At 41.1% G+C, this 24,623-nt stretch overlaps 2 protein-coding genes and 1 long non-coding RNA gene across 4 annotated transcripts in view; 2 read left to right on the top strand and 1 right to left on the bottom strand.

Annotated features, from left to right (window-relative positions):
- Positions 1-884, top strand: part of pot1 (protection of telomeres 1 homolog) — an 85,965-nt gene extending 85,081 nt beyond the window's left edge. For both annotated transcript variants that reach the window (XM_042410785.1, XM_042410784.1), the window contains exon 20: positions 511-884. In XM_042410785.1, the coding sequence (XP_042266719.1) occupies positions 511-650 (140 nt within the window). In that variant the 3' untranslated portion in view covers positions 651-884. The remainder of the gene's footprint in view (positions 1-510) is intronic.
- Positions 885-4,198: 3,314 nt separating this feature from the next.
- Positions 4,199-13,474, top strand: LOC121896779 (prosaposin receptor GPR37-like). The gene is made up of 2 exons (XM_042410794.1): positions 4,199-5,649; positions 11,615-13,474. Exons 1-2 carry the CDS (start codon positions 4,699-4,701, stop codon positions 12,449-12,451), a joined length of 1,788 nt encoding a protein of 595 aa, XP_042266728.1. The 5' UTR covers positions 4,199-4,698; the 3' UTR covers positions 12,452-13,474.
- On the bottom strand, positions 6,882-9,347 carry LOC121896825. The gene is made up of 3 exons (XR_006096110.1): positions 8,963-9,347; positions 8,591-8,747; positions 6,882-7,312 (listed from the first exon to the last, which is right to left on the bottom strand). It is a non-coding gene; the product is annotated as an uncharacterized LOC121896825 (long non-coding RNA).
- Positions 13,475-24,623: the final 11,149 nt, after the last annotated feature.

Genomic DNA, 24,623 nt, shown 5'->3' with positions numbered 1-24,623 from the left:
ATCAAACTCACACACACCTACAGAGCAGCTACAGAATCTACTGAACGTTACTGAAGACGGGCTCAGGTGTGTGTGTGTGACGGTAGTGTCAGGTGTGTGTGTGTGACGTTAGTGTCAGGTGTGTGTGTGTGTGTGACGTCGGTCTCGTGTGTGTGTGTGACGGTAGTGTCAGGTGTGTGTGTGTGTGTGTGTGTGTGTGACGTTAGTGTCAGGTGTGTGTGTGTGTGTGTGTGTGTGTGTGTGTGTGTGTGAGACGTTGGTCTCGTGTGTGTGTGTGCATGTGACGTTAGTGTCAGGTGTGTGTGTGTGTGTGTGTGTGTGTGTGTGTGTGTGACGTTAGTGTCAGGTGTGTGTGTGTGTGTGTGTGTGTGTGTTAGTGGTGATGTGTGTGTGTGTGTGTGTGTGACGTTGGTCTCGTGTGTGTGTGTGTGACGTCGGTCTCGTGTGTGTGTGTGTGACGTCGGTCTCGTGTGTGTGTGTGACGTCGGTCTCGTGTGTGTGTGTCCTCAGCTGAGCGTCCGTGGCTGGACTTGTGTCTGACAGCGTACCCAGCGGAGGACAACGGGGGACAGAACCAAACCTGCTACCAGATCTGCAACACCACCGTCACCAAACCCTCGTGCACTCGCTCTGACCCCGACCCCGCCTGAACCCCCTGCAGGTCAAAGGTCACCAGTAAATCACAATCCTGCAGGGATTAAAAAACTGTCTCTACCTGTTTTGTATTTAATGTCCTTTGTGTATTTTTTTATTTGTAAAGTAAAATAAATGTACATAAATATGTGAGACTGACATGTGAGTGTATTTTGAAAATTCTGCTTTGTTTCCTGTACAGCTCACAGAGCCTTTAATGACTCTTTCAGAATAAAAGAAGTGACTTTTAATGAGGCTGTTGGTGTTTTTGCAGCAGAGGTTTTATATGGAAACAAACTGGCTGTGATTCATAATGTTCCTGTAATTCAACTCACTGGTTATTTATACTTTTTGCAGAATTTGCAGCATCTGTGTTGAGATCAAGAGCCTCGTGCCTCTTCCTCACACGGTAATACTTACGAGAAACAGCTGACAGGGGACTTGTGTTGATGTGTTTTCAAAACACAATATATTTATTTTCCTCTCATACATTTCATCTTAATGTCCTCATTTCTTTCAGCAGGAAGTTCGTTGCCTTCGTTATCATCCAGGAAGTAGACGATCTTCTGGTAAACTTTGTGTTTTTCTGTCCCGTCAGTCTGGACAGACGAGCTCCGTTTCCTCTTCTGTCATCACCTTATTACCTGTCCGTCCTGCTCTCAGGTGGAGGGATGTTGACACCTGGAGAAACACTGACCTCTGACATGATGACCTCACCAGGTGTTGAAGGCCAGCAGCCACGACCGACCAGAGCTCCCAGAGCTCCCAGTATTTGAAAACTAAGACACAAACACTCCAGAAACTGATTCAAGTCCTTCCCAGTTTTAGCTGCTGTCATCAAAAACAAAATCTCACCAAGAGCTCGCCGCTGCTTTAACCCTTTAATATTGTCTTTTAGTTTAGTGCAACAGGAAGGTTTGGGTGTAATACTCAGACTTGACACTAGATGGCAAACAAGACCTGTTTTAACAGGATTCAGTCACTTCACTGGAACTCAGATTTCTCAAACTACAGAAGCAAACTGGTAAATTCCTGCTGTTTAATTATAATATTTAATAAATCTATTGTCAACTATACAAATATCACAAGTACACTATTCCTGCAGAATCACTTCAGAGTGTTTAAGGTTTTTATGTTTCTCTGTGAAACTAAGTTTGGTTTGTTCTGATCACACTTTACACACATTCACCATGAAAACTAATAAACAGAAACACAAGTTAAAGCTGAAACATGACGCAGGATAAAAACACTAAAAGCTAAAAAATAACTTATTTCCATATTAATAACTTTATTTAAATAGCACTTTTCAAAACAACTGTTACAAACAAGGACAAATAAAAGAAAGCAGGAAAACAAATAAAATAACATATAAAACAGTTAAAAGTAACGATAAATAACGGAAGTATGAATAAAATAAGTCAGAGGTAGTCTTAGTTTGAGTCATGCTGACAGACTGCACATATAAAAACTCATTATACAAGCTGCACATGTTCACTTCAATACTAAATACTTTCATCCATCTTTCCTCTTTATTCATTTCATTAAATAAAAACACTTGTTTTTAAAAACTGCAGTAGAGGATCTCACATCATCTGGTCAACTAGTCTGAATTCCAGCGTCCACACTGAAACGTTTTACATCCAGAGGTGCCGTTTCTTTATATTTTAACTGAGTTTTTTCTCTGCTTAGCATTATTACTGTATTAATGGTGGTTTCAAGCACATTCAAACAGCCTTTAAGGCATTTTTAGACAAAGATACTGAACTCTGTCTGCAATATTTAACCACTGTAGGGAGATAAAATGTCCTTTATTTAGATAATCAAAGATATAATGAATCATTATGTTTTAGACAGTTTACAAGCTGCTCTGTTGTTGTTTAACAAGAGCTTCATTGATTCTTGATTGTGTCATAAACTTACATAATATCTTCTTACAACTGACATTAAGAATCTTTTTTTTATTTATTGAAAAATGTTAGACAGTTTATGAATCATAGACTCATCAGACAGCTTTTAGTCTAATAATCCAGCTGAGTAGGTTACTAGAGTGCAGCTTTTTATCTCAATTCCATTAAAGTTGACTTTTTTCGAGTGTGTCAGGAGCCTAAATGAACATTAAAGCTGTTGTTCTTGCTGTAATCATTCCTCCTGTTCATACTGACCATTAGAAGATCCTTCATAATGAACTTACAATGGAAGTGATGGAGGACAAAATCCACAGTCCTCCTTCTGTACAAAAAATATATTTAAAGTTTATCTGAAGCTAATATGAAGCTTCAGCGTCCAAATGAGTCAAATCAAGTAGATATCTTTCAACGTTACAGTCTTTTTAGTGCCAAAGTTCCTCTTTTTGTTACTATACTTCCACCTGCAGCTCAACAGGGAAACACTGTCCGAGGAAACACAAAGAGGGAATTTGATGCTAAAAAGACTGTAAATGTGTCAGATATCCACTTGATATGACTAACTCAGACTGATGAAGCTGAATAGAAGCTTCACACAGACTTTTAAATGACTGTGTGGACACACTGTGGATTTTGGCCTCCATCACTTCCATTGAAAGCACATTTGAAGGATCTTTTAATATCCAGTATGAACAGGAGGAATGATTACAGCGAGGAAAACCTCTTTCACTGTTACTATGGACACCTGACTGTTGTTTTAACACACTGGAAAAACTGTGAACCCGTCCTTTAATAAATCTGGTTTGAGCATTTTAACTATTTGAGGATCGATTCAGTTTTATTCCCACAGTTATTAAGTTTGAGTCTCTGTTTTATGAGATGATATTAAATGGAGGATATCAGTATCTCACAGCGTTTCATTAATTATACTTTTAGTGTGCTTGAATGTAAGATAAGGTTAGGAAATATTATATATAGGGGGGACCAGGGACGGTATTCATTATTTAAAAAGAAAAGAAAAGAAATGAATAGTCACAATAACATGAATGTTAAATAATCTTTTTCATTCTGAGTATTTGATTGATTAATTATGTAGATTTTAAACATGTTACATTGGGACGGTTGTAACAGTGTAGTGACTGTATTTAAATCAATTTTGCAGCCTGAACATATTTCATAAAACCACTTTAATACATTATTTCACTAGTTGACACATTGACGTTTATAATACAGCAGATGGACTCTTCCAGTGTAAATGTTTTTTGATTTATCTGGAAAATTTGCAGAAAGTGTTACAACTGTCCCTGGTCTCCCCTAATCACACAAGCGCAACTCTTTAAAGTAGTTTTTCTTCATTTTCAAGTTTATAGGTTTAGAATTTACTTTCTTGAAAATGTAGTTTTTATGCACTGGTCCTCTGCCAAATACAGAAAATCTTTATTTTTATTAAGAAATGTGGACAGCTGGTGTCACTTTATAACAACTTCTGGAAATAACCTTCTTACATTAAGAAAACAAGTTGACATGAATGTCAGTAGATCGTGTTGGTGTGGTGGGTGATCCCACACAGATTTATTATCGGATCAGAGCCGGTTTGACAGTGAACTCCCCCCCCTCCGCCAACTCTCTCCCCCTCCTCCTCATCCTCCTCCTCCTCCTCCTCCTCCTCCTCTCGGGTCCTCTCCTCTCTGTCAGACGAGGCTCGGCGTCTCCTCCGGCCGCATCTCTCCGCGCTCCGCCGCGACCTCCGAGCGCTCCGGACCCGCTGTGCGTGCACAAACTATCCGGGATGGAGGTGTTTCTACCCGGCTAGGAATCAACTCTCCACCCGTACCTCCACCTTCTGCTGCACACGATCCGAGCGGTCAGTTCTCTGTTTCCAGCCCGGTTTGAGGATATTTTTTTCCGCTCTGGTTTTTGGTCTCACCGGTGATGCCTCCAGACTGGAGCCGCTCCGGGACGCACCCGAACCGGTCGGGTTCCGCACTTTCAGGCGACCAAAGATTGTATGAGAGTTGTTTGCGCGCAAAAATGAAGGAAAACTGACATTTTAAAGTTCAGATTTGCGCTTTTTTTTCTCGACTGATGATCAGAAATCAGATGGATCGATCATTTCGGAGCAAACATCAGTTTGATCTCACAGGTTAGACAGAACCACACGATGCTGCTTCCATTCCCGAGGTTGATGTGTTTGTGGCTGTGCAGCGAGGCCGTCGCGACTCAGCTCCACTGGCACAAAACAAAGACGACTTTCAGTCCTCATTATGAATCCACCGCCGCTGACAGGAATGCGCAGAGCCGGAGATGGCGCACAGTCAGCGGGGAGGACAATGGGGGGACGCGCGGGGCGAGTGCGCAGGCCTCGTGGCTGGATACTGTAAACCCGTCATCCTCTGAGCAGCTGGGGACACAGATTCCACGGCGCGCTGTGCGTAAAAGCGACGCGCAAAATGGAGCGCGTCGCGTCGGATCTGTACCTACAGAGGAAGATGGCACGGATGGAAACAAGGTCGGTGAGCCGCGGAAAGGTGGATGCAGTCCGGGAGAAGAGCAAACCCCGCATGGACCTGCCTTCATCCGTGGGAGGACAGGACACAAGCGGCGGCAGAGACGGAGCGCAAAATCCGGCAGAGCGAAGCGGAGCGAGGCGGTGAAGGACGAAGCTGCGGCCGCGTGGGAACCTCTGCCCGAGGCCATGGCGCAGGAGCAAGAGGACGGAACCCCTTTCGGTCTCAACACCACCGACTATGAGGAGGAGTACGCGGTGCCGGACTTTACCGACAGCACGCCGTTCGTGCCGGTGAACACGCGCCCCAGACGCAAGCAGGTGAAGAACCCGTTCTACCCGGTCACCGCGGAGTCGTACGGCGCGTACGCGGTCGTGATCACCGCCGCCGTCATCTTCAGCGTGGGCATCATCGGGAACGTGTCGGTCATGTGCATCGTGTGTCACAACTACTACATGAGGAGCATCTCCAACTCGCTGCTGGCCAACCTCGCGCTCTGGGATTTCGTCATTATCTTCTTCTGCCTGCCGCTCGTGGTGTTTCACGAGCTCACCAAGAACTGGCTGCTGGGGGAGTTCTCGTGCAGGATCATCCCGTACCTGGAGGTGAGACGGGAGGGGGGGGGGGGGGGGGGGGGTCAACAGGTGAGATGAGATCTGACAGCAGGATCATGATGAAAGTTTCTTCTTCTCACTTTATTGATCTCAGATTAAACTGAAGATGTTTAGTAGCTCATAGATTAGAAAGTTTTTAAAAACTTCAACACTAAAATATTAAAATTAAATACAAAAATAGCTTGAAAGGAGTCAAATGGAGGTTAAAGTTTGAGAAACTCAGAATGTAAAAGGTTCCAGCTGACGGTGTGATTGATTTGATTGATTGTCCAGTAGAGCTGCAGTGATTAATGGATTGAAAGACAATTAATTGGCAACTATTCTGATAATCAATCAGTTGTTTCAGTCATTTTGGTTCCAGCTTCTTAAATGTCATATCTGACAGTAAACTGAGCATCTTCAGACGTCACAGTGGACTCTGAGAAGTTACGAGTGACATTTTTTCACATTTCACAAAGATGGAAGTAACGTCAGGAAGAGCAGCAGGGTTTCCCTGCTCTGGGAGGAAGAAATTGACAATTTAATCTACACAAATCAACTCATTTTTTAAAAAAATCTGAATGATTGACAGTCACATTTAAGCCCCTTTCACTGTTTCTTCTTCTTCCTTCAGCTGGATGTTTGTTCTTCTTCTCTGTTTGTTTTCATTCATCTGCTGAAGGAGGAAAGTTTCTCTGAGCTCAATCTGGTTTTAATGGGCGAGTCTACAAACATGATTTATGACTTCACAACTATTTTGTAGCCAGTTATGGTCCAGTATGTAACTTACATAAGTGTGATGCAAAGTTTTCCTGCTGGACACCAGATGTTTCCTCCTTTCCACATCACACCCATGTAAGTTGAATACTGGACCAGGATTGGCTCCAAACTAGTTGTGATGTCACAAATCCTGCTCATAGTCCCGCCCCCTTAAAATCAGATTTAAGGTGAGCTCAGAGAAACTTTCCTCCTTCAGCAGACGAATGAAAACAAACTCTGAACAGAGACGAACAAACATCCAGCTGAAGGAACAAGAAGGACGACTTTAAATGAGGAGATGTCAGTTTAAGATATTTTAATGAAATAATAGTTTAACTTTTTTATGGAAAAAAACATATCAGACTAATTATTATTCAAAGCAGAGCACTTTATATGTCTTTAAATGTGTCTGGAGGAGATCTTTATTCAACAATGTCTAATGTTCAGCAGCTAGACGGGTTCATAAATGATACAGAAGAAGGAAGTGAAGACATTTTTTATTTATTTGTCCATGTTTCAGTTTTACTTATTTAAACAGGAAGTCTCTTGAGATAAATTATATCTGGTTACCATGGCAGCATTAAGTAAATGTCACACAGTTACATAAACACTTAATGAGATGTTTGAATGTCTGATATGAAGGCAGCGTTTCCAGTTTATCTTTAACATCAATCACAGGCCGCAGGCTGCAACAGCCAATCAAAAACAGAGTCAAATTAATCAATAATCGATGTGATTTATACATAAAATAAAACAAGTAACAAGCAGGTCATGTGACCAGGAGGACGGCGGCTCCAGACTGCACTCAGGCTTTAAATCAGGTTTAATGTCGCCTGATGTGAAGGTTCGTTAATCTGATCAGCGTCACATCAGAGGCTGCAGAAAACAAGACGACACCTGCTGTCCATGTGACAACCTGCCGTCCAATCAGAGCGAAGATCAGGATTAATGAAGAGTGTCTCAGACTGAGATTAGAAGACCCCCCCCCCCCCCACCCCCGATCAGCTGCTTCATCAGAGTAAACAAGATACAGGTTTCTATGACGATCAAACACACCTGAAGAAGAAAAGAACACATTAAATCTACTCCGGACTTCATAATTATTTACCATCAGTCATTTTAATTTTGATGTTCCTTAACTTTTATTTTTTCTTGACTTTTCTTGACAGAAATGGTCCAAAAGTCTCAGTAAAAATCTTGAAAATGATTATTTGTATTATTGATTCATCTGTCGATTATTTTCTTGATTAATTGATTAGTTGTTTGGTCTATAAAATGGTGAAAAATGGTGTTTCCCAAAGTTCAAAATGACGTCTTCAAATGTTTTGTTTTATCCACAACTCAAAGATCTTCAGTTTACTGTCATAAAGGACTAAAGACACCAGAAACTATTCACATTTAAGAAGCTGGAATCAGAGAATTTGGACATCTTTTCTTAAAAGAAATGACTCAAAGTGATTGATTGATTATCAAAATAGTTGCAGATTAATTTAACAGTTAATTGATTAATCTTTGCAGCTCTCTCTATATTACCTTCATCATATTTGTATCACTTCAGTTTTCTTCATCTTGTCGTCCTGATTCTTTACTTTCTCCTTCTCTCAGATCCATTTTTATCCAACGTTCATTCAAACTTTATTCATAAAAAAAAACGATCCCTCCAGAGACTCAGGGGAGGTCAGAGGTCACCATCAGGCTGGTGTGACCTCTGACGGTGGAAAAGCTTTTTTTGCTTTTAAGTCTTTAAACAAAAAGGTTTAATTTACTGTTTAAGCTTCTTAACAGCATCTCTGTCTGAGACGATGACCTACATCATTCTGTATATTTTAGTTCGGCTGTTATTTCTCTGTTTCTATAGATCAGCTGTCTGTAACCAGGATGTGTTCAGTGCAGAGTGAGAAATGAATAATAAATGTGTCTGTAAGGATCTGACTCAGAGGAATATAGGGAGCCGAGAGGATGAGAGACTGTAGTGAAACACAGGACGCTGCTGTAGGTTTGACTATTGAACAGTAAACCAGGTAATAAGCAGGTTGGAGCCCAAAGTAAGTTCAAGTTATAATGTAGATCTGTTAGAAAATAAACAACAAAACAAACTGTGCACACATAGAAACAACAATAAAGACCTTTTTAAAGTCTTTGTGAGAGTCACTCTGCTGTATGTGTGTGTAGAGTTCAATCCTATCAAACTTACCGTAGGTGAGGAAAACTCTAGTTTTCTTTATTTCACTTCTTACTGCAGCAACATGTTGTGTATCTACCATCCAGTACTGGAGAAGTGTTTCTCTGGAATCTCTAAAGATCTCCTCTGAAGTCCTGAACCGTCTTAAGACGACTCCAACTCAAAAAACCTGTAAACAACGTCAAGATTAAATGACCTTTATGCTCCAGTTCATAAACTTCTCTTGTACAACAGGCAGCGCACTTCAGTTTCATTCATAACCAACCAAAACAATCAGTTCAGATTGCAGTTAAGGTACATTATAGAAAACACAAATATATATATAAAACTCTCTCCAACATTTCTGAATGTGATCACATGACCCAAACAGGTGGATAAACTGACCTTTATGTGTTTGACATGTATATCAGAGGTTTGAGCTGTTTGAGGAAACATTTAAAATGTTGAAGTTCATGTTTGGAACAATCAGATGTGATCCACAGCAGCTTCAGACAATCAGAGCTGAAGACTCAGAGAACAGTTGCAGAAATCTGAAAATGTTGCTCTTCTCTCTTTTCACTGAGACTGGTTCCCAACATTACCAGTGTTTTGTCTGTTAAGTCACTAATTTCCTTTCATATGACTGAAATAATGAAACACAGGTTTTATTTGAGTAGTTTGTGTATTTTGTTGAAGGGCTTCAGTCCTACTGTGATGTTTCTCTCAGAGTTTTCTGATGGTGAGCAGATCGTCTGTTTAATCAGTGATAGTGCAGCTAATAACAAACACCTGCTGTCACTCAGCAGTGAGTCGCGGCTCTGTCAGGTCCAGTTAGGAAGGATGAAGCTGCTTCGGTGTAATTTGGTGAACTCACGGCTGAGCGTGCAACCAAACTCTCCTCTAACTGGTTAATGGAGCGTAATCTAACAAACCAGCAAGAGGATTAAATCTGATACTGAACTGCTGTGATGGATCCGACCCACATCACCACTAACACACACACACACACACACACATACACACACACACACACATCACCACCAACACACACACACACACACATACACACACACACACACATCACCACCAACACACACACACACACACACACACACACACACACATCACCACCAACACACACACACACACACACATACACACACACACACACATCACCACTAACACACACACACACACACACACATACACACACACACACACATCACCACCAACACACACACACACACACACACACACACACACAAACACATCTGGAGCACAGTGCATCTGAGTGAGATATTTCAACACAGACTTTTCTAATTGCTGCTGCTCAGAGGATTAACCCTTTCCATTATAATGACTCTGTGACCCTTCAGGACAACACACACACACACACACACACACACACACACACACACACACACACACACACACAGTCAGTGTACAGAACAGGGGTGAGGCAGCGACTCAGATCAGTGAAGTAAATAGTAGACTATTGGCTGAGTACTGAGGATGAATATCTGCAATCAGAAAATACGTTTTTATATCAGAGAGATGAAAATTGACTCAAAGCTGCTCTCTCTCTCTCTCTCTCTCTCTCTCTCTCTCTCTCTCTCTCTCTCTCTCTCTCTCCTCAGTTATTAGACAATCAGTCTAAAAGTGAATTCGCAACAAAAATCAGATTTTACAAACGTCGATCCACCAACATGTATTCATACGGATCATAAACACACTGAAATACATCTATATTCAACAGAAATAAAACCCACTGAAAGCTTTCCTGTAGATACACTGTAGTAGGTTCTATAGAGAGCTACACATCTGACTGTATTTACACTGTATACACATGTATACACTATCAACCATTAAACTACATAAACACAATAAAACAACTGTTTTATATGTTGTCAGTGTTTTTATCTCGGTGTGTCTGATGAGTTGTTGTGTTTGTTTGTGTGTAAAATGAGCTGCTGTATGTTGGTAAAGTTCAACATGTGGACTCAGTATTAAGCCATGCAGGGAATCAATCATAAAAAAAACTGTAACTATCATTTGAATTTTAAAAAAATAATCTCAGATTAGAGCTTTATGAAGCTCAGCCGTGTCGATCTGCGTCACACTGTTTGTGGTTAGTAAATGTCACATTTAGCATATTACAGTTAGCGTTTAGCATGAGAATCATAACCCTATTAACATAATACCCAGTAGACTCCAGTAGCTTCCAGTTCATTAGGTCCAATTAGTTTAATCAAATAAAGTCTGATCCAACATCCCTGCAGTCAGCGGTGGAGGAAGTACACAGATCCTTTAGTACAGCAATGTACAAATACTCCATTACAAGTAAAAGTACATAAATATTATCAGAAAAATGTACTGAAAGGATCATTCTGGTGATTTTCTATATTTTTCTTCATGTTTGGATCCAAACTAACGATGAACTGATCTACTAACAAGTATTGTGTTTGTATCTAAAGTCTGATATATCTGATTAAAAACACGTCAGTGAGTCACAGCGCTGCACTGGGTCACATGTTCCTTCATCATGAAGACTGCGGTTAACATAACTTGTTCAGAAACGGCTCCAAAGAGTAAAAACAGTGAGATTTCTTTTGAAGATTTTCGAAAACCTGCATTACTTGTTTCTCTTCTTCTTCACTGTTATTTTCTGGCACATTGTTTCGTTAGTCTCCTATTGATCAGGTGTGTTCAGGTAGATGAAACTAGCCAGGTGCAGTCATGCTAATCCTAGTGCTAACCCATCATGTTGGCATCTTTTATTTTATTGCATTGTTACATTTATTGTACTGTTCTGCTAATGAGGGCCCGCCGGACCTCCAGGGGCCCCTCACATTGATCAGGGCTGAGAAAATACTGAGTTACATAACCAGACATAAATGTTTTAACATTTTCTGACGTGTTCTCCTGTTGAGAGTCACCATGGCGACAAACTCTGTTATTGCTTCTTTTAACAAAGAAACTTTTTATCTTCTGGAACATTTTTCACAGAATAATAATTTCAGAAACTTGTGTGACCCAACATTCTTCTTCTGTTCACAGGTGGCGTCTCTCGGGGTCACGACCTTCACGCTGTGCGCTCTGTGCATCGACCGTTTCCGTGCCGCCACCAACGTTCAGATGTACTACGAGATGATCGAGAACTGGGCGTCCACCACGGCCAAGCTGGCTGTGATCTGGGTCGGCGCTCTGCTGCTGGCGCTGCCCGAGCTGCTGATCCGACAGCTGGTCACCGAGGACGGCGACCCGCCTGACGTGACGCCGTGCGAGCGCTGCGTGGTCCGCATCTCCACCGAACTGCCCGACACGCTGTACGTCCTGGGACTCACCTACGACGGCGCTCGCCTCTGGTGGTACTTCGGCTGCTACTTCTGCCTGCCGACGCTGTTCACCATCTGCAGCTCGCTGATCACCGCTCGCAAGATCCGCCACGCCGAGAGGACCTGCGTCCGCAGCAGCAAGAAGCAGATCCAGCTGGAGAGCCAGATGAACTGCGCCGTGGTGGCGTTGGCCATCCTCTACGGCTTCTGCCTCATCCCGGAGAACATCTGCAACATCCTCAGTGTTTACATGGCGGCCGGCATCCCTCGGAGAACCCTGGACATCCTGCATCTGGTCAGCCAGCTGCTGCTCTTCTGTAAGTCCGCCGTGACGCCGGTGCTGCTGTTCTGTCTGTGCCAGCCGTTCACCAGAGCCTTCCTGGATTGCTGCTGCTGCTGCTGCGACGAGTGCGGCCCACCCCGCTCCTCCGCCGCCAACGCCACCAGCGACGCCGACAACGAGTGCGCCACCACCGAGCTGGAGCTGTCGCCGTTCAGCACCATCCGCAGGGAGGCGTCCACCTCCACCACCTACGCCGCCGTGGGGACACACTGCTGAGGTCAAAAAGGTCAAAGCTCAGCATCGTTCTGGGTCGTTTCTATGATGTAATTAGGAATCCGATTGGCCGACGCGTTGACACATCAGGCTGTAAATTCCTGAGTTTTTAAAAACTTGAGTAGAATCGACCCGAACTGTTTACTGACGGACGAACTGAAGACGTCGCTGTCCGTCTGTTCACTGTTTACAGAATTTATATATGAAAAACACACAGTCAGTATTACTTAATTACATTTATCTGTTTAGTTTTTTAATTAACTCACCGATATTTGTACTGAATATCCACTCAGTCTTACTTTTTGTTCGTTGTCACTGTATATGACATGGCTGATGATCATTTTTTACAGCCCTGACGTCGACCAAGTCGTGATCATAAGATCATCATTAAAACTGGGTAACACTTTATTTTACTGTAATTTCATAAGAATTTCCTCAGAGAAACAAGACAGAGTTCTGTTATTCTAATTATTTTAGTTGGTTGTGTTGAATTTATAAGCAGTCGTTAATTTGACGTTGACAGTTCTTCATTTAAACTCAAGTAAATATGAATTTATTAATCATCCTTTTATTGGAAACCTTGTTTTTCCCACATATGTTGAGTTGTTTGCTTTCCTGAAGGCAGATTTCATCGACTCGTCGTGGTCTCCGCTATGATTAGCATCAAATTAGACTCTTTTCAGGAAAGTTATTAAGAAATTACAGACTCGTTACTATAAATTGTTGTGTTGGGCATAAAAGATGATCATCAACCACAGCTGCTGTGAGCGTCTTTAGTTTTATTTTGGTTGTTTTCTTCAGTTCCTACGTGTGAGTGAGTCAGTGGGACGTATAGTAATATATTGAAAATGGCTGCGTTTCGTTTCGTTGACGTCTGTGTGAGTATATATTTTTTCTTTTTCTCTGATTTCTTTGGTAGCAGAAATCTGCACTCCTCCTGGTCTGTACATGTGACAGAATCATTGTTGGTTTTGTTTTAGCCACAAGAGAAATGTCACTTCAATTAAAAGAATATTTAAAAACTGATTTATAGAGGTGATTAGTTTGTGGGCTCCTTTCTTAACGATACAGTAGAAATGACATCAGTGTCTCTCCAGCGTCGCTGCTGACGAGATAACAGGACTTATCAATACTTTCTCCATCTATTGTGTTGAATCCATAAATTACTTCTCAGATGGTTTAGAGTCATGATTCTGTTCAACGTAGTCCAATAGTTTCCTCCATTTTGTGAAGACGAGGACAAATGTTTTACAGTAGATGGTGTTATTAATATCCTGCTGGCCTGTTGCACTTATAGATTGTAAAATTTAAATTTGGTCAAATCATCATAGATTGATTATTTTATTGTGGATTTGCTCACAGGTGCAAAGTAACTCAAAGCTGCAACGATCAGTTGATTAATCGATTAGTTACCAACTACTTTGATCATCTCAACATGAATATTTTCTGGTTTCTTTAGTCTCTATGTGACAGTAAACTGAATATCGTTGAGTTGTGGATAAAACGAGACATTTGATGACGTCATCTTGTGTTTTGGGAAACACTGATCGTCATTTTTCACCATTTTCTGACATTTTAAGACCAAACAATTGATCGGTTAATCGACAAAAATAATAAAAATAATTATAAGTTGCAGCCTTAAAGTTAATAAGTGGATTTTATGTGTCATCCTGGTGAACTTTGACACCAAAATCAAACTGTTATGGTGCTGAAATATCTTTCAGTCTGTAATTACAAGCAGCCGAGTGAGAATAACGTTCATGTCACGTTGACCTCCGAGTTGTAATTCCAAGATATATCAGGAATTTCTGGCAGCTTCCATATGTCCCATTTATGGAAAAAAAAACCCAACAGAAGTCTCAACAAGCTGACAAAAAGGTTTGTTGCTGCAAAGCCTCCATCACTGACAGTTACATCTAAATACAATAATAATGATAATAGAATCAATTCAGCTAAGTTAAAAGGAGTTATTCACTTTTACAAGTTTATAATACAACAAAAACAAGCTAATTTAGGCATCTAGTGTCTATGAGGCCAACAGGGCCTGGAGTTACCATGTTGGAATAAATCGTAAATGCCCCCAAGTTGGAATAACAGATGACTTTTCTGTTCTGGTACAAAAACACATCTGTTGAGTAAACTGTGTTAACTTATTGTCTGGTTAGTGACTAATCCTGCAGTTAGTAGCTGGCAGCTTGGTGGGATATTGGAGCTGTCTAGCGTTAACATGTTCCCAGCAGTAGCAGTAATTTACAAACTAGTGTTTCAAGTAATATAGAGATGCAAAGTGGAAGCAGCTATTCCCTGGTCCTGAAGTAAAAATCCTGTTAATTGTTCCTGTAGACGACGTCAGCGACTGTCAGTTCTGTCTTCTACAGTTTGGATGAAACTCTCCTGTTGAATCATCAGAACAAAAGATGAACAACTGTGTGCATTTCAGCAAGAAACAGAGCTTAAAATTCAGTCATGTGCACCACTAACGAAAATCAGTTCACTTTTAATTTCTGGGTCATGTTTGTTTAAAACTTCGGTGATGAAGAATTTTGAATTTAACACACTCTGATTCAAACCAATAGTTTCATCTCCATAGCAACAGCAGCTGAGGCTCATGGGTATTGTAGTATTCTTTACCGTCTGCCAAAATCATGGACATAAACCTGTAGGATCATTACATCATCCAGTCTGAGTTGAGTCTGAGTTTCCGTGTTCAGTAACATCGAGGAGGTCGATAAAGATAATTTAGAACTGAGAATATGGAATGAACCAGCACAACTCTGAAAACTTTGCAAAGACACAAATGAATTTCCATGCAGGCAAAAACACTGTAAAGTCCTGCTAGCGTCCCCTGGAGGCTGCAGAGTTCATTACAGCTACAAAATGAAAATGTTGCACAGAACAAGCAACTGATTTTACTTACAGTAGAAGTATATATCTGGCAATGCATTGTATTTAGTAAAATCATGATTCCTGTTATGTACAGAGATGTTGTACAGAGTGAGACTCGCCATCGCCGTCTGTCCAGAGGACACAGCTGCTTTTGTTCAGACGCTCAAAGAAGTCCTCCTCCACTGAGAGTTACAGTCAGCTTTACTAAATACATCATCATCAAGCAGAGCATTGAAAGGTCAGTGTTTAAATACATGAAAATTAATGTATAAGTTAGTTTTTTTTATTTGCTCAAATTGCAGACACATCAGATAAATATCAGCATCTTCTCTGATAACGGTTGCTTTGCTGCGTCACGCTCAGCACAACTCTCAGCTGTTTGTAATCTCGCCATCGTTTCGTCATCATCATTGCCATCACCGCCCAGCCGGAGAGGACACAGCACGCCATTGTTCTTCACCTCCCGCTGTCATGACGACGGAGGGAGTCTGCCTCTCAGCTGGCCGCCTCAGTGAACAGTACAGTGCACACAGACAGCACAGCACACCCAGGCTCATTTATTCAGTTGTTTCTGATGGTTTCTGGCCTCGAAACAGTACATCCTGCTTACTGTTGCTTCAAACATCAAAATAAAGTTAGGTCATGTGTCCATGCCGCCTTTCTGATCAGTGGATGACTCGCTGCAGCTCCTGGGCCACATGCTAGCAGTTAGCATGGTGCTTGTTAGCATGTTTGAATCTGTATGCAACATACCAACATTTAGCATTTTATCAAGTTAGCACTAATAATTTAGAATACAACATTTAGTATTTCAGTATGAGCATGCTAACATGCCAACATTTTATGTCATGTTTAGTCTGTTAGCATGCTGATATGCTAATGTGAGCATGTTAACATGCAAACGTCTGATCTGTAATCAAAGTCTGTTATGTTTTAGCATATTAGCATGTTGACATGCTTACATTTAACACATTAGTGTAATAAACTAATGTTTAACATTTTAGCGTGTTAGCATTAATTGTAGCCTATAAAATATAGTATTTAGCATTTTAGCCTGAGCCTGCTGACATGCTCTTTTAGCATGTTAACATGCGTATAGTTCAATCTTCTGCTTTAAGAACACACACGCAGCGAGGTGGGGACCAGAATGAACTTCAATGCAAGTGCATCAAAATTAAAACATGTCACACAACTCTCAACGTTTTCAGCTAGCTCTCCTTTAGACCTCATGTGATCAACAAATCACCATATATACAGTATAAAACACCAGAATCAATCGCTTCTTTAAAATGATCATATAATCCTAAGAAAAATGTCAAAGGCCTTTTAACCAGAACATCTAGTCTTTTCAGAAGGGATTATTCAGAAATGTAAAAAAAAAAAATTAAAGGATGTTCAACACTGTGCCTCGAATTACCTTAACTCAAGTAAAGTACAAATACCTCAAAATTATACTTAAGTGCAGTACCTGAACGCATCATAGTCTTGCTCTGTTTACGCCATGACCTCCAATAATCCCTTTAATCATTCGCTATCAGATGCATCAGAACACACTGTACCTTACACTGATCAGCATCATTGAGAGCCAAGAAGTTGAACAGTTGTTTGTTTTCTTAAAAATCCTGTCTGTACTTTCCCCCCATCATTTAAGATCATATTATTAAAAAATTAATTTGTATTTATAACATTCATGCGCTTGGATAATGACACAACGTTCTTGCCTTCATTGTATTCATCACAGAATCACCCTGAGGAGACTCTTTGTATGTAAACCACATTCTTCTCTAATCACTCGTTTGGCTTTGATTTGCTCTCTGGCAACAAACATGCGCGTTTTGAGTCTTTTGTAAATGAGGCTGGAGGCCCCCGCCACCGCTCCAGTAATTAGACAGCCCCATTCATTCAGATACAATGGGGCAACGGGTACACTGAGGCTCCGGCGCTGAACAAGCTGCTCACTGACCTTCTCCCAACTGCTCCCAGGACTGTTTACTGTGATGAGACGGACGTCCTGGGAGGGCTGGGGAGGACCAGGCTTCCACGGCAACCAGACCCATCGTCCCGGATGGTGCAGATTCAGGTAACTTTTTTTTTTCTGGCTGGGAGTCTGAACATCATAACAGCCTTAAAGTAAAATCAAAAGTTATGAGCATCATTTTAACAGCTTGCTGCCAAGTCGCCATGTCTGTATTTGTTCTGCCTCTTCTTCTTTGGTATTGTTTGGGGTAAAGTGGAGGTGAAAACACCCTGAGGTACTTTTTTAATGATTTTATAAAGTAAATCTGTCATAACTTGTAGGCTGAAAAGCAGACAAGAAACTGTGTGCTGGGGACAAGGTGTGTAAGGTATTTAGTGTTTTGCAGATTATTAATCTTGCACTAAATTTATAACAGTGCTCTGTTTGTTTACAAGTAGAGTGCTGACTGCCATTAATTTTAGCATTATTTATTATAGTATTGTTTTTAGGTAAGGTAGCATTTTAACTCTGTAATTGTGGTCTTTTAGTTGAATCATATTACAGGAAGGAAACTCCCTGCATGCTGCTAGCAGGTGGTTGGTTTCCTGGCCATGATGCGTCTGTCACCTCCTTTTCCTCCCTGTTAGGATGTTATTTCTTGTTTTTAATAAACAGCCATTTATGGCAGTTAACACTGACTGTTGTGGCCTCTTTATTGATTTATTGTAGCTCCAGATATCTAACAGTTGCACATGTTTTCTGGAAGTGGGATCTGAAGTTGTCACTATTAGGGGTGTGCCCGAATACAAATATGTTATTCGGCAAAGCACAAATAGTGGGGTTTTTTATGAATATTAAAAAAATTATTTGTGCTCAGGAAGAAAAAGAAAAACATGTCAGCGTGCAGGTCGGTTACATCACTATCTCAGTGCCTCTCTTCTGCTCCGCTGTTGCGTCTATCAGCAGGTCTTAACGAGGGGAGTCACATCCACCTGCTACATGACGCACATTTCCTAATTTAGACATCACTCCTGGAGTTTGGGGGTGTTCCCCAGAGATAAAGCTGAGCTACTGACATGCTCAAAGTGCTCCCAAGAGACTCTCCATAACCTGTTGTTCTCATTCTTCTTCTTTCCACAAAGTTAGGTTGTAAAAAAAATAGGCAATAAATGAAAAGTGCAAAGCAAGAATCACCTTTGAAGTCTCTACACATTACATGCTGTGCTGTCTCTGTGTTATGGGTGTATAAATAGGTAGAGGTCTGTCTGCAATGAGGTGATGAGTAAAGTTTTAGCTCAGTAGTCAGTGTAGTCGTCTATGATCTGGGAGACTCCAGTCCCAGACCTGGTGTGGGGACCTCCTTCATAAGGTAGTTTATTCATGAACACTTATTGTAAGATTTTAATTTTCTAAAATTCAAAGCGTAATAAAAACAAAAACAGGATTTTTAAGCCTCTTTCCACTTTTATTCGAATACAAATACAAATAATTTTGTTGCCTCAACAAATACAGATACTGGGCTCTCTGCACATCTCTAGTCACTATATCTTCCTCTGGATCGAAGTGTTGAACTGATGCACCAACATCACTGTTATTTCTTCCTGTTCACAGACTAAAAAGAAAAAGATCGATCAGTAGCTGCTGCTCAGTTGAACGCTCTATATGTGTTTGTTCCCGGCTGCAGTGTCATGGTGTTTCTGCTGCTAACTGACTGTGACTCTGCAGCAGCACTTCGTGCCCTCAGGTAAAGAGTTTTTTTTTAACGGAGGCCGACTGGAGCTGCTGTCAGAGAGCTGCAGTGATCTGATTCAGTCTGAGGAGTCCCTCTAGACGCCTGCTGCAGTTCCCTCCGCAAACCCTTCACATCCAATCTGTTCTTTCACTTAGTGAAAGTGAAACTCTGCAGATTGAAATGTCACCGTCCTCACAGTCTGCTGCTGAGTTTCACATCCAGAGAAGACAAAGAAGAGAAACTCTGGGCTGTTGCTGAAGGTCCTGCTACTCTACAGGAGACGTGTTGTTTCAGGATTTCTGCTCAAACTGAGATATTGTATTTATACAACTGTTTGCTTCAGTGTCTTCTTTAGTTACAACTATGGAAATATTTAACATGTCAGGAGAAACAATCTGGAAAATCATGACAACAAACAGGAAACGAACCGCAAGGGTTGATACATACAGTACCTGCAGTACAGCATTAAATCTAATGTGACCCACTTTTGCTTTTGCAGAGCCTTTAATGGTGATTTAACAACTTCAAAGTTAATATGATAAAACGGTGACTGCAGACAGGAAGTGGGTGCAGGAGATGAGTCAGAATCAGCAGGTGTATTTGTTTGGACTGAAAACCTGCAAATTCTCAGCAGTGGAAGATATTTATTTTCACTTGAAGGACACAGCTGGTGATGTTCTATGATTTTCTTCTTGTCAACAAACAACTCATGTTTGGATCCAAACCAACAATGAACTGATCTACTAACAAGTACTGTGTGTGTATCCAAGCCTGATATATCTGATTCCTCTGTGCCGTACATATCACAACCTCTTGACTTTGTGCTGAAATGTCTAATAAAGTATAGCAAGTTTAAAAAATAAAGGTCGATCAGAACTGATTCTTGTGACATCATGTCTGATCACGTTGGAAATGAGTTTATGTTTAAAGTTGTTCTGAACATCCGCACTTGCAGGTGGAGTGAAAGCCGACCGTCATAGGGAGGGGAAGAGACGTGATATTGTTTAACTACTGGGATGAAGGAGCATATTTTCAGACAGACTCTCCTGGAAGTTCACATAATAAGCAACAGAAATAGTCTAATGTCTCTGACTGCTTCAGAGCGACTGGTTTCCCTCCTTGTCTGCTCTGAACTGGCAGGTTCACGTCTCTGACTGCTTAAAAAGTGCATAAAGTAAAAAGAAAGGTTGACAGCAAAAACTATGTGTTTAAGGATGAGTGGACTGAGAAATACACATTCATTTAGCCCGATGGAAGACAATCAAGCTTGATTTGCAATGAAACAGTGGCCATAGTGAAGAGTGGTGGGTTAATGTAAAATATAACTACGACATTTTGACCAAAACTATCCCCAGAACAAGAAGAAGAACCACTAAACTGAACCAGTTAAAGTCATCATATCAAACTTCCAGCGGAATAATCGTAAAATTACACATTTTCAACATTGAATACAATGAAGAACTCACTAATAAACACACCTTTTGTTTCCAAGTGTAAGGATTTGGTTACACAACAAAGGTGTCACCTCTCACATTGATAGAAATGCTGTTCATGTACATAAGTCTGTACTGAAACATCATCATGTAATGCAGCCTTACTGGACCTTTTATGCAGTGGAAATGTGTTCAATGGACCTCGAAGTCTGGTATTTGAGTTCGCCCGCCCTAGACCATCAAACGTCCCAGCTCAGTAGAAGAGGTGAGTCCACTGGTGAGTGGCGAGGCACTGCGGACATGTCTGTAATCGAGGCACAAACAAATCTTTATCAATGAATCTGAAAGTGAACTGAATGACCATTATCTGATCTGAATCAGTGGCTTTTAGCGGTGCAGCTCCACTCAGCGCGGTTCACAGTACATTACCTCCTCATTAAAAAATTAGAAGATCTCAGCAGAAACATCGTAATCTGAGAAGCCCGTCGTAAATAATTGGCTGCTGAGCTTTTAATGTGCAGCTCAGACCATCAACAGACTGAACGTACGACTGAACCAACCGTCAGGTCATATGAACAGCGATGCGTTAACGTTCTGCGTTCTGAGGTGCATCTGAATGGTGATGCGTCCAGTTACCTTTGGAAAAAAGTGAACAAACTATATAGTCAGCGAACTAAACAAAATGATTTCAATCAGCAAAGTGATTAATGATTATCACAACTAGTCTGTAATAACTAAAAACCTGGAAAAATGACTTTACCAGTTGGTGAATATTAGGGTAAATCATGAATCCAAGTTACAAAGTACTCACGCTGCTGAATAAATCGTCTAATATGTACTTGTATCTGTAGATCGACCAGGGACAGACTTTATTTTTCAGAGAGACATTAAAGAAATGCTGATTGAGTTACAGAAGCTGGCCTGGTGATGACATCAGCTATCTTTTCCTCATTTCCTGTCATCTCTCTGGCGTCGGCTCTGTAATGAATGCATAAAATACTGAAAACCGCTGAAAGAAACACCATCATCCGCAATTAGACGACGTTTAGGATAGCAGCATCCCAAAACCTCAGGCAAGAACATTAATGTGTGCTCAACCCGTCTGAGGGAGATCAGGGTGAAAGGTTAAAGATAATTATGAGGAGAAATGTGAATTGGGAAAGGATCTGAGGACTCGTCCGTCCAATTATCACCATGAAAGAGCCTTTTGACAAACACTTTGAGTCAGCATCCGTAATGTATCTGCTCTGACAGAAAACACAGGCTGGAATCGTTTGGCAGATCGCAGCCCGGCTGTTGTTGTTGCTGGGAGCGGATTTCTAATTGTGTTCCCCTCTGACAGTGCTGTGTGAAATATGGGGATGGTAAGGGGGGGGGGGGTGTGTACAAGGAGGGGGTGAATTCCCTTAGTGATGCATCAGTTTGGGCAGCAGGGCGTTCAGTCACAGCCGGTGACCTAGAAATGTTGCTGCAATCCCCAACAAAGGAGGAGAATCGGGACAATAAAGCTCTTATTCCCCCCCCTACACCCCCCCTGGACAACAGCTTCCATCTGACAGAGCAGATTATACAGACGGGAGACCGAGCCGAGACAAGCTGGGCCGAACCGGGGCTGCCGGGGCACGAAGGGCGACGGCTCCACCAGGAGGAGGCTGCGGTTCGGTCGGCTGTTGAGGTGCGTTCATACTGTGAGGCCTCAGGATGGAGATGCTGCTCAAGTCCGTCTGTGATGATGTTTGTGACTCTCTGACCTTTCTTGTTGGGCCTCCATGTGAACAGCTGTTTACAGAGAAAAAGCTGTAAAAAGCCACTGTACACTACCTGCTCAGCACCAAACAGACACAGTTAGCTGTAGACTAGCTGGTGAACATAGTGGAGCATTTAGCAGCTAACGAGCCAGATATTTCCCTCAGGAGTTGGTAGAAAACAAAAACAGAACTAAAAGAGAGTGAATATTGGACTCACATTCACCAGGTGGACAGAAACACGACTCCACATGAATGATAATGTTGCTCTGTAACTGCTGGATGTGGAAATAAGCAACTGTTTGCTAACATGTTAGCCACGAGTACTTTATAAGCTGATAATATGACAGAAGTAGTTTTTACAGACTATTCTGTTGAAAACAAGTGGACAAAAAACTTCATTTTAAACAGCTTTAACCAGATTGAAACTATAAAGGACCAAGAATTGAACCCTGAGGAACCTCACATGTTATTATTGACATTATCAATGGGAGGATCATGTTACTCCGTAACTGCTGGATGTGGAAATAAACAACTGTTTGCTAACAAGTTCAACATATCAACTTAAAGCTGATGTGTTCACTACTTGTTTCTGATGAAAACTAGTGGACAAATCATTTCAGCATGACTGACGGCTCAAAATACCACAATACCCATAAGCCTCGGTCACCGTTGCTATGGAGAAGAATCCAGTTAGAGCTGCACATCAGAACAGTCATGAAATTAAAATGTTTTGTCATTGCAGTTGTAAACAAAACATGGCACCATATTTGCTACATTCACTCTAAAGTGACCCAGAAATGAAACGTGAACTGATTTATGCTGTAGATTGTATAATAAAAAAGGTTCTGGGGGCCAAGAGGCTGCACAGAAACACATCAGATTAGACGTATTTATTGTTTAAGGGCCCCCAGAGTGAGCTGCTGCAATTAAACGGGTCTCTTAAACTTCATCATCATTGTCAGTCTTGGAATAAATGTTACCTGACTGCAACTACTGCTCCCAGTTTTGGGGACAGTTAAAACAAGCTGGTTGCACAACAGCACTTCAGCAGGCCTCGCTGACTGTTATAGAGATCTTTTCAGCTACAGGATGTCGTGTCAAGGCTGCAGGTCACAGTAGAAACCGGGAAGAGATTCTGGATATATGAAATATTCATGTAGCGCACAACAGGCCGGCTGTTCGTCAGAGCAGCTCCGTCACTCAGATACCGAACTCTTCTGAAAGACCAGCTGATGCTGACGAGTCCTGAATATGGATGAGGATGTGAAACGGAGCCAAACATAAGTTCTGACATAAAATCTCACTGTGCTCTGGAATTCAGTCATTCACTAAACAATGACTGTGTGTTTTAGTACTGAGCCGTGCACATTACAGACACTACAGACTGTTTTATCTCATGAGGAACACGTTATTTACTAGGATGCAATTCTCCTCATGTCATAATGTACAACCAGTAAAAATAAGAGGTAACTATATTTAACAGCGGTGGAGGAAGAACTCAGATCCTTTACTTCAGTAAAAGTATTAATACCACAATGTAAAAAATGCTCCATTACAAGTAAAAGTCCCTCAAGTATAGCAGTATTACCAGCTAAATTTACTTTATGTAGGAAGATCAAGCTGTGACTAATATTTTAAATATATTTAACGTTATTAATACTGATGAGTCAATGCATTGTTGTAGCTGCTTTAATTGTAAGTGAACCACTTTAACATTGTCACTATTTTAGCTGTGATTACATAATTATTTGCAGGAAACTTTTTTAAAATTTATTAAAAAAAAAAAAATCTTTCCAGGACGTTATAGGAAACTTTAGGACCTGTAAAATAAAGTTTTACCCTGTAAATTCTTAGAGTGGTTCCTGAAAAAGAACAATGTCAAGTCAAATAATTTTTTATTTATACAGCCCAATTATCACAAATCACACATTTGCTTCAGGGGGCTTTACAATCTGTACAATCTGTCCTTAGATGCACAGTTTGAATAAGGAAAAACTCCCCAAAAACCCTTTTAATGGGGAGAAAAAAGGAAGAAACCTCAAGGAGGATCCCTGTTCCTGGACGTACAGACAGGAAATAGATGTTGTGTGTACAGAATAAACCAAGAAAGAAAAATGACAGTATGGACAGGAACAGGCTGACACAATTACAGATTGATAACATATATGTCAATGTAATTTGGTAATAATTACAGTAAAAACTGAGAGAGTGTTTAAAACTTGGAGCAGTGATTTCAAACCTTCTAGCTTGGTACAAACCTGTCTTAAACTACGCAAATATGTTTTCTGAGTAATGTAATGACGACTGAATGACACTGATGGATTTTTTTCTGTATTATGAGAAAATGTTGTCAGTTAATGGACTTGGTAACTGTGGATACTGAACGTATAAATTAAATGTTCAGTGTCCTTTTTTCCCA

Source organism: Thunnus maccoyii, chromosome 5, assembly GCF_910596095.1.
Source record: "Thunnus maccoyii chromosome 5, fThuMac1.1, whole genome shotgun sequence".
NCBI classification, from domain to species: domain Eukaryota; kingdom Metazoa; phylum Chordata; class Actinopteri; order Scombriformes; family Scombridae; genus Thunnus; species Thunnus maccoyii.
This window is presented reverse-complemented; position numbering and strand designations above follow the sequence as displayed.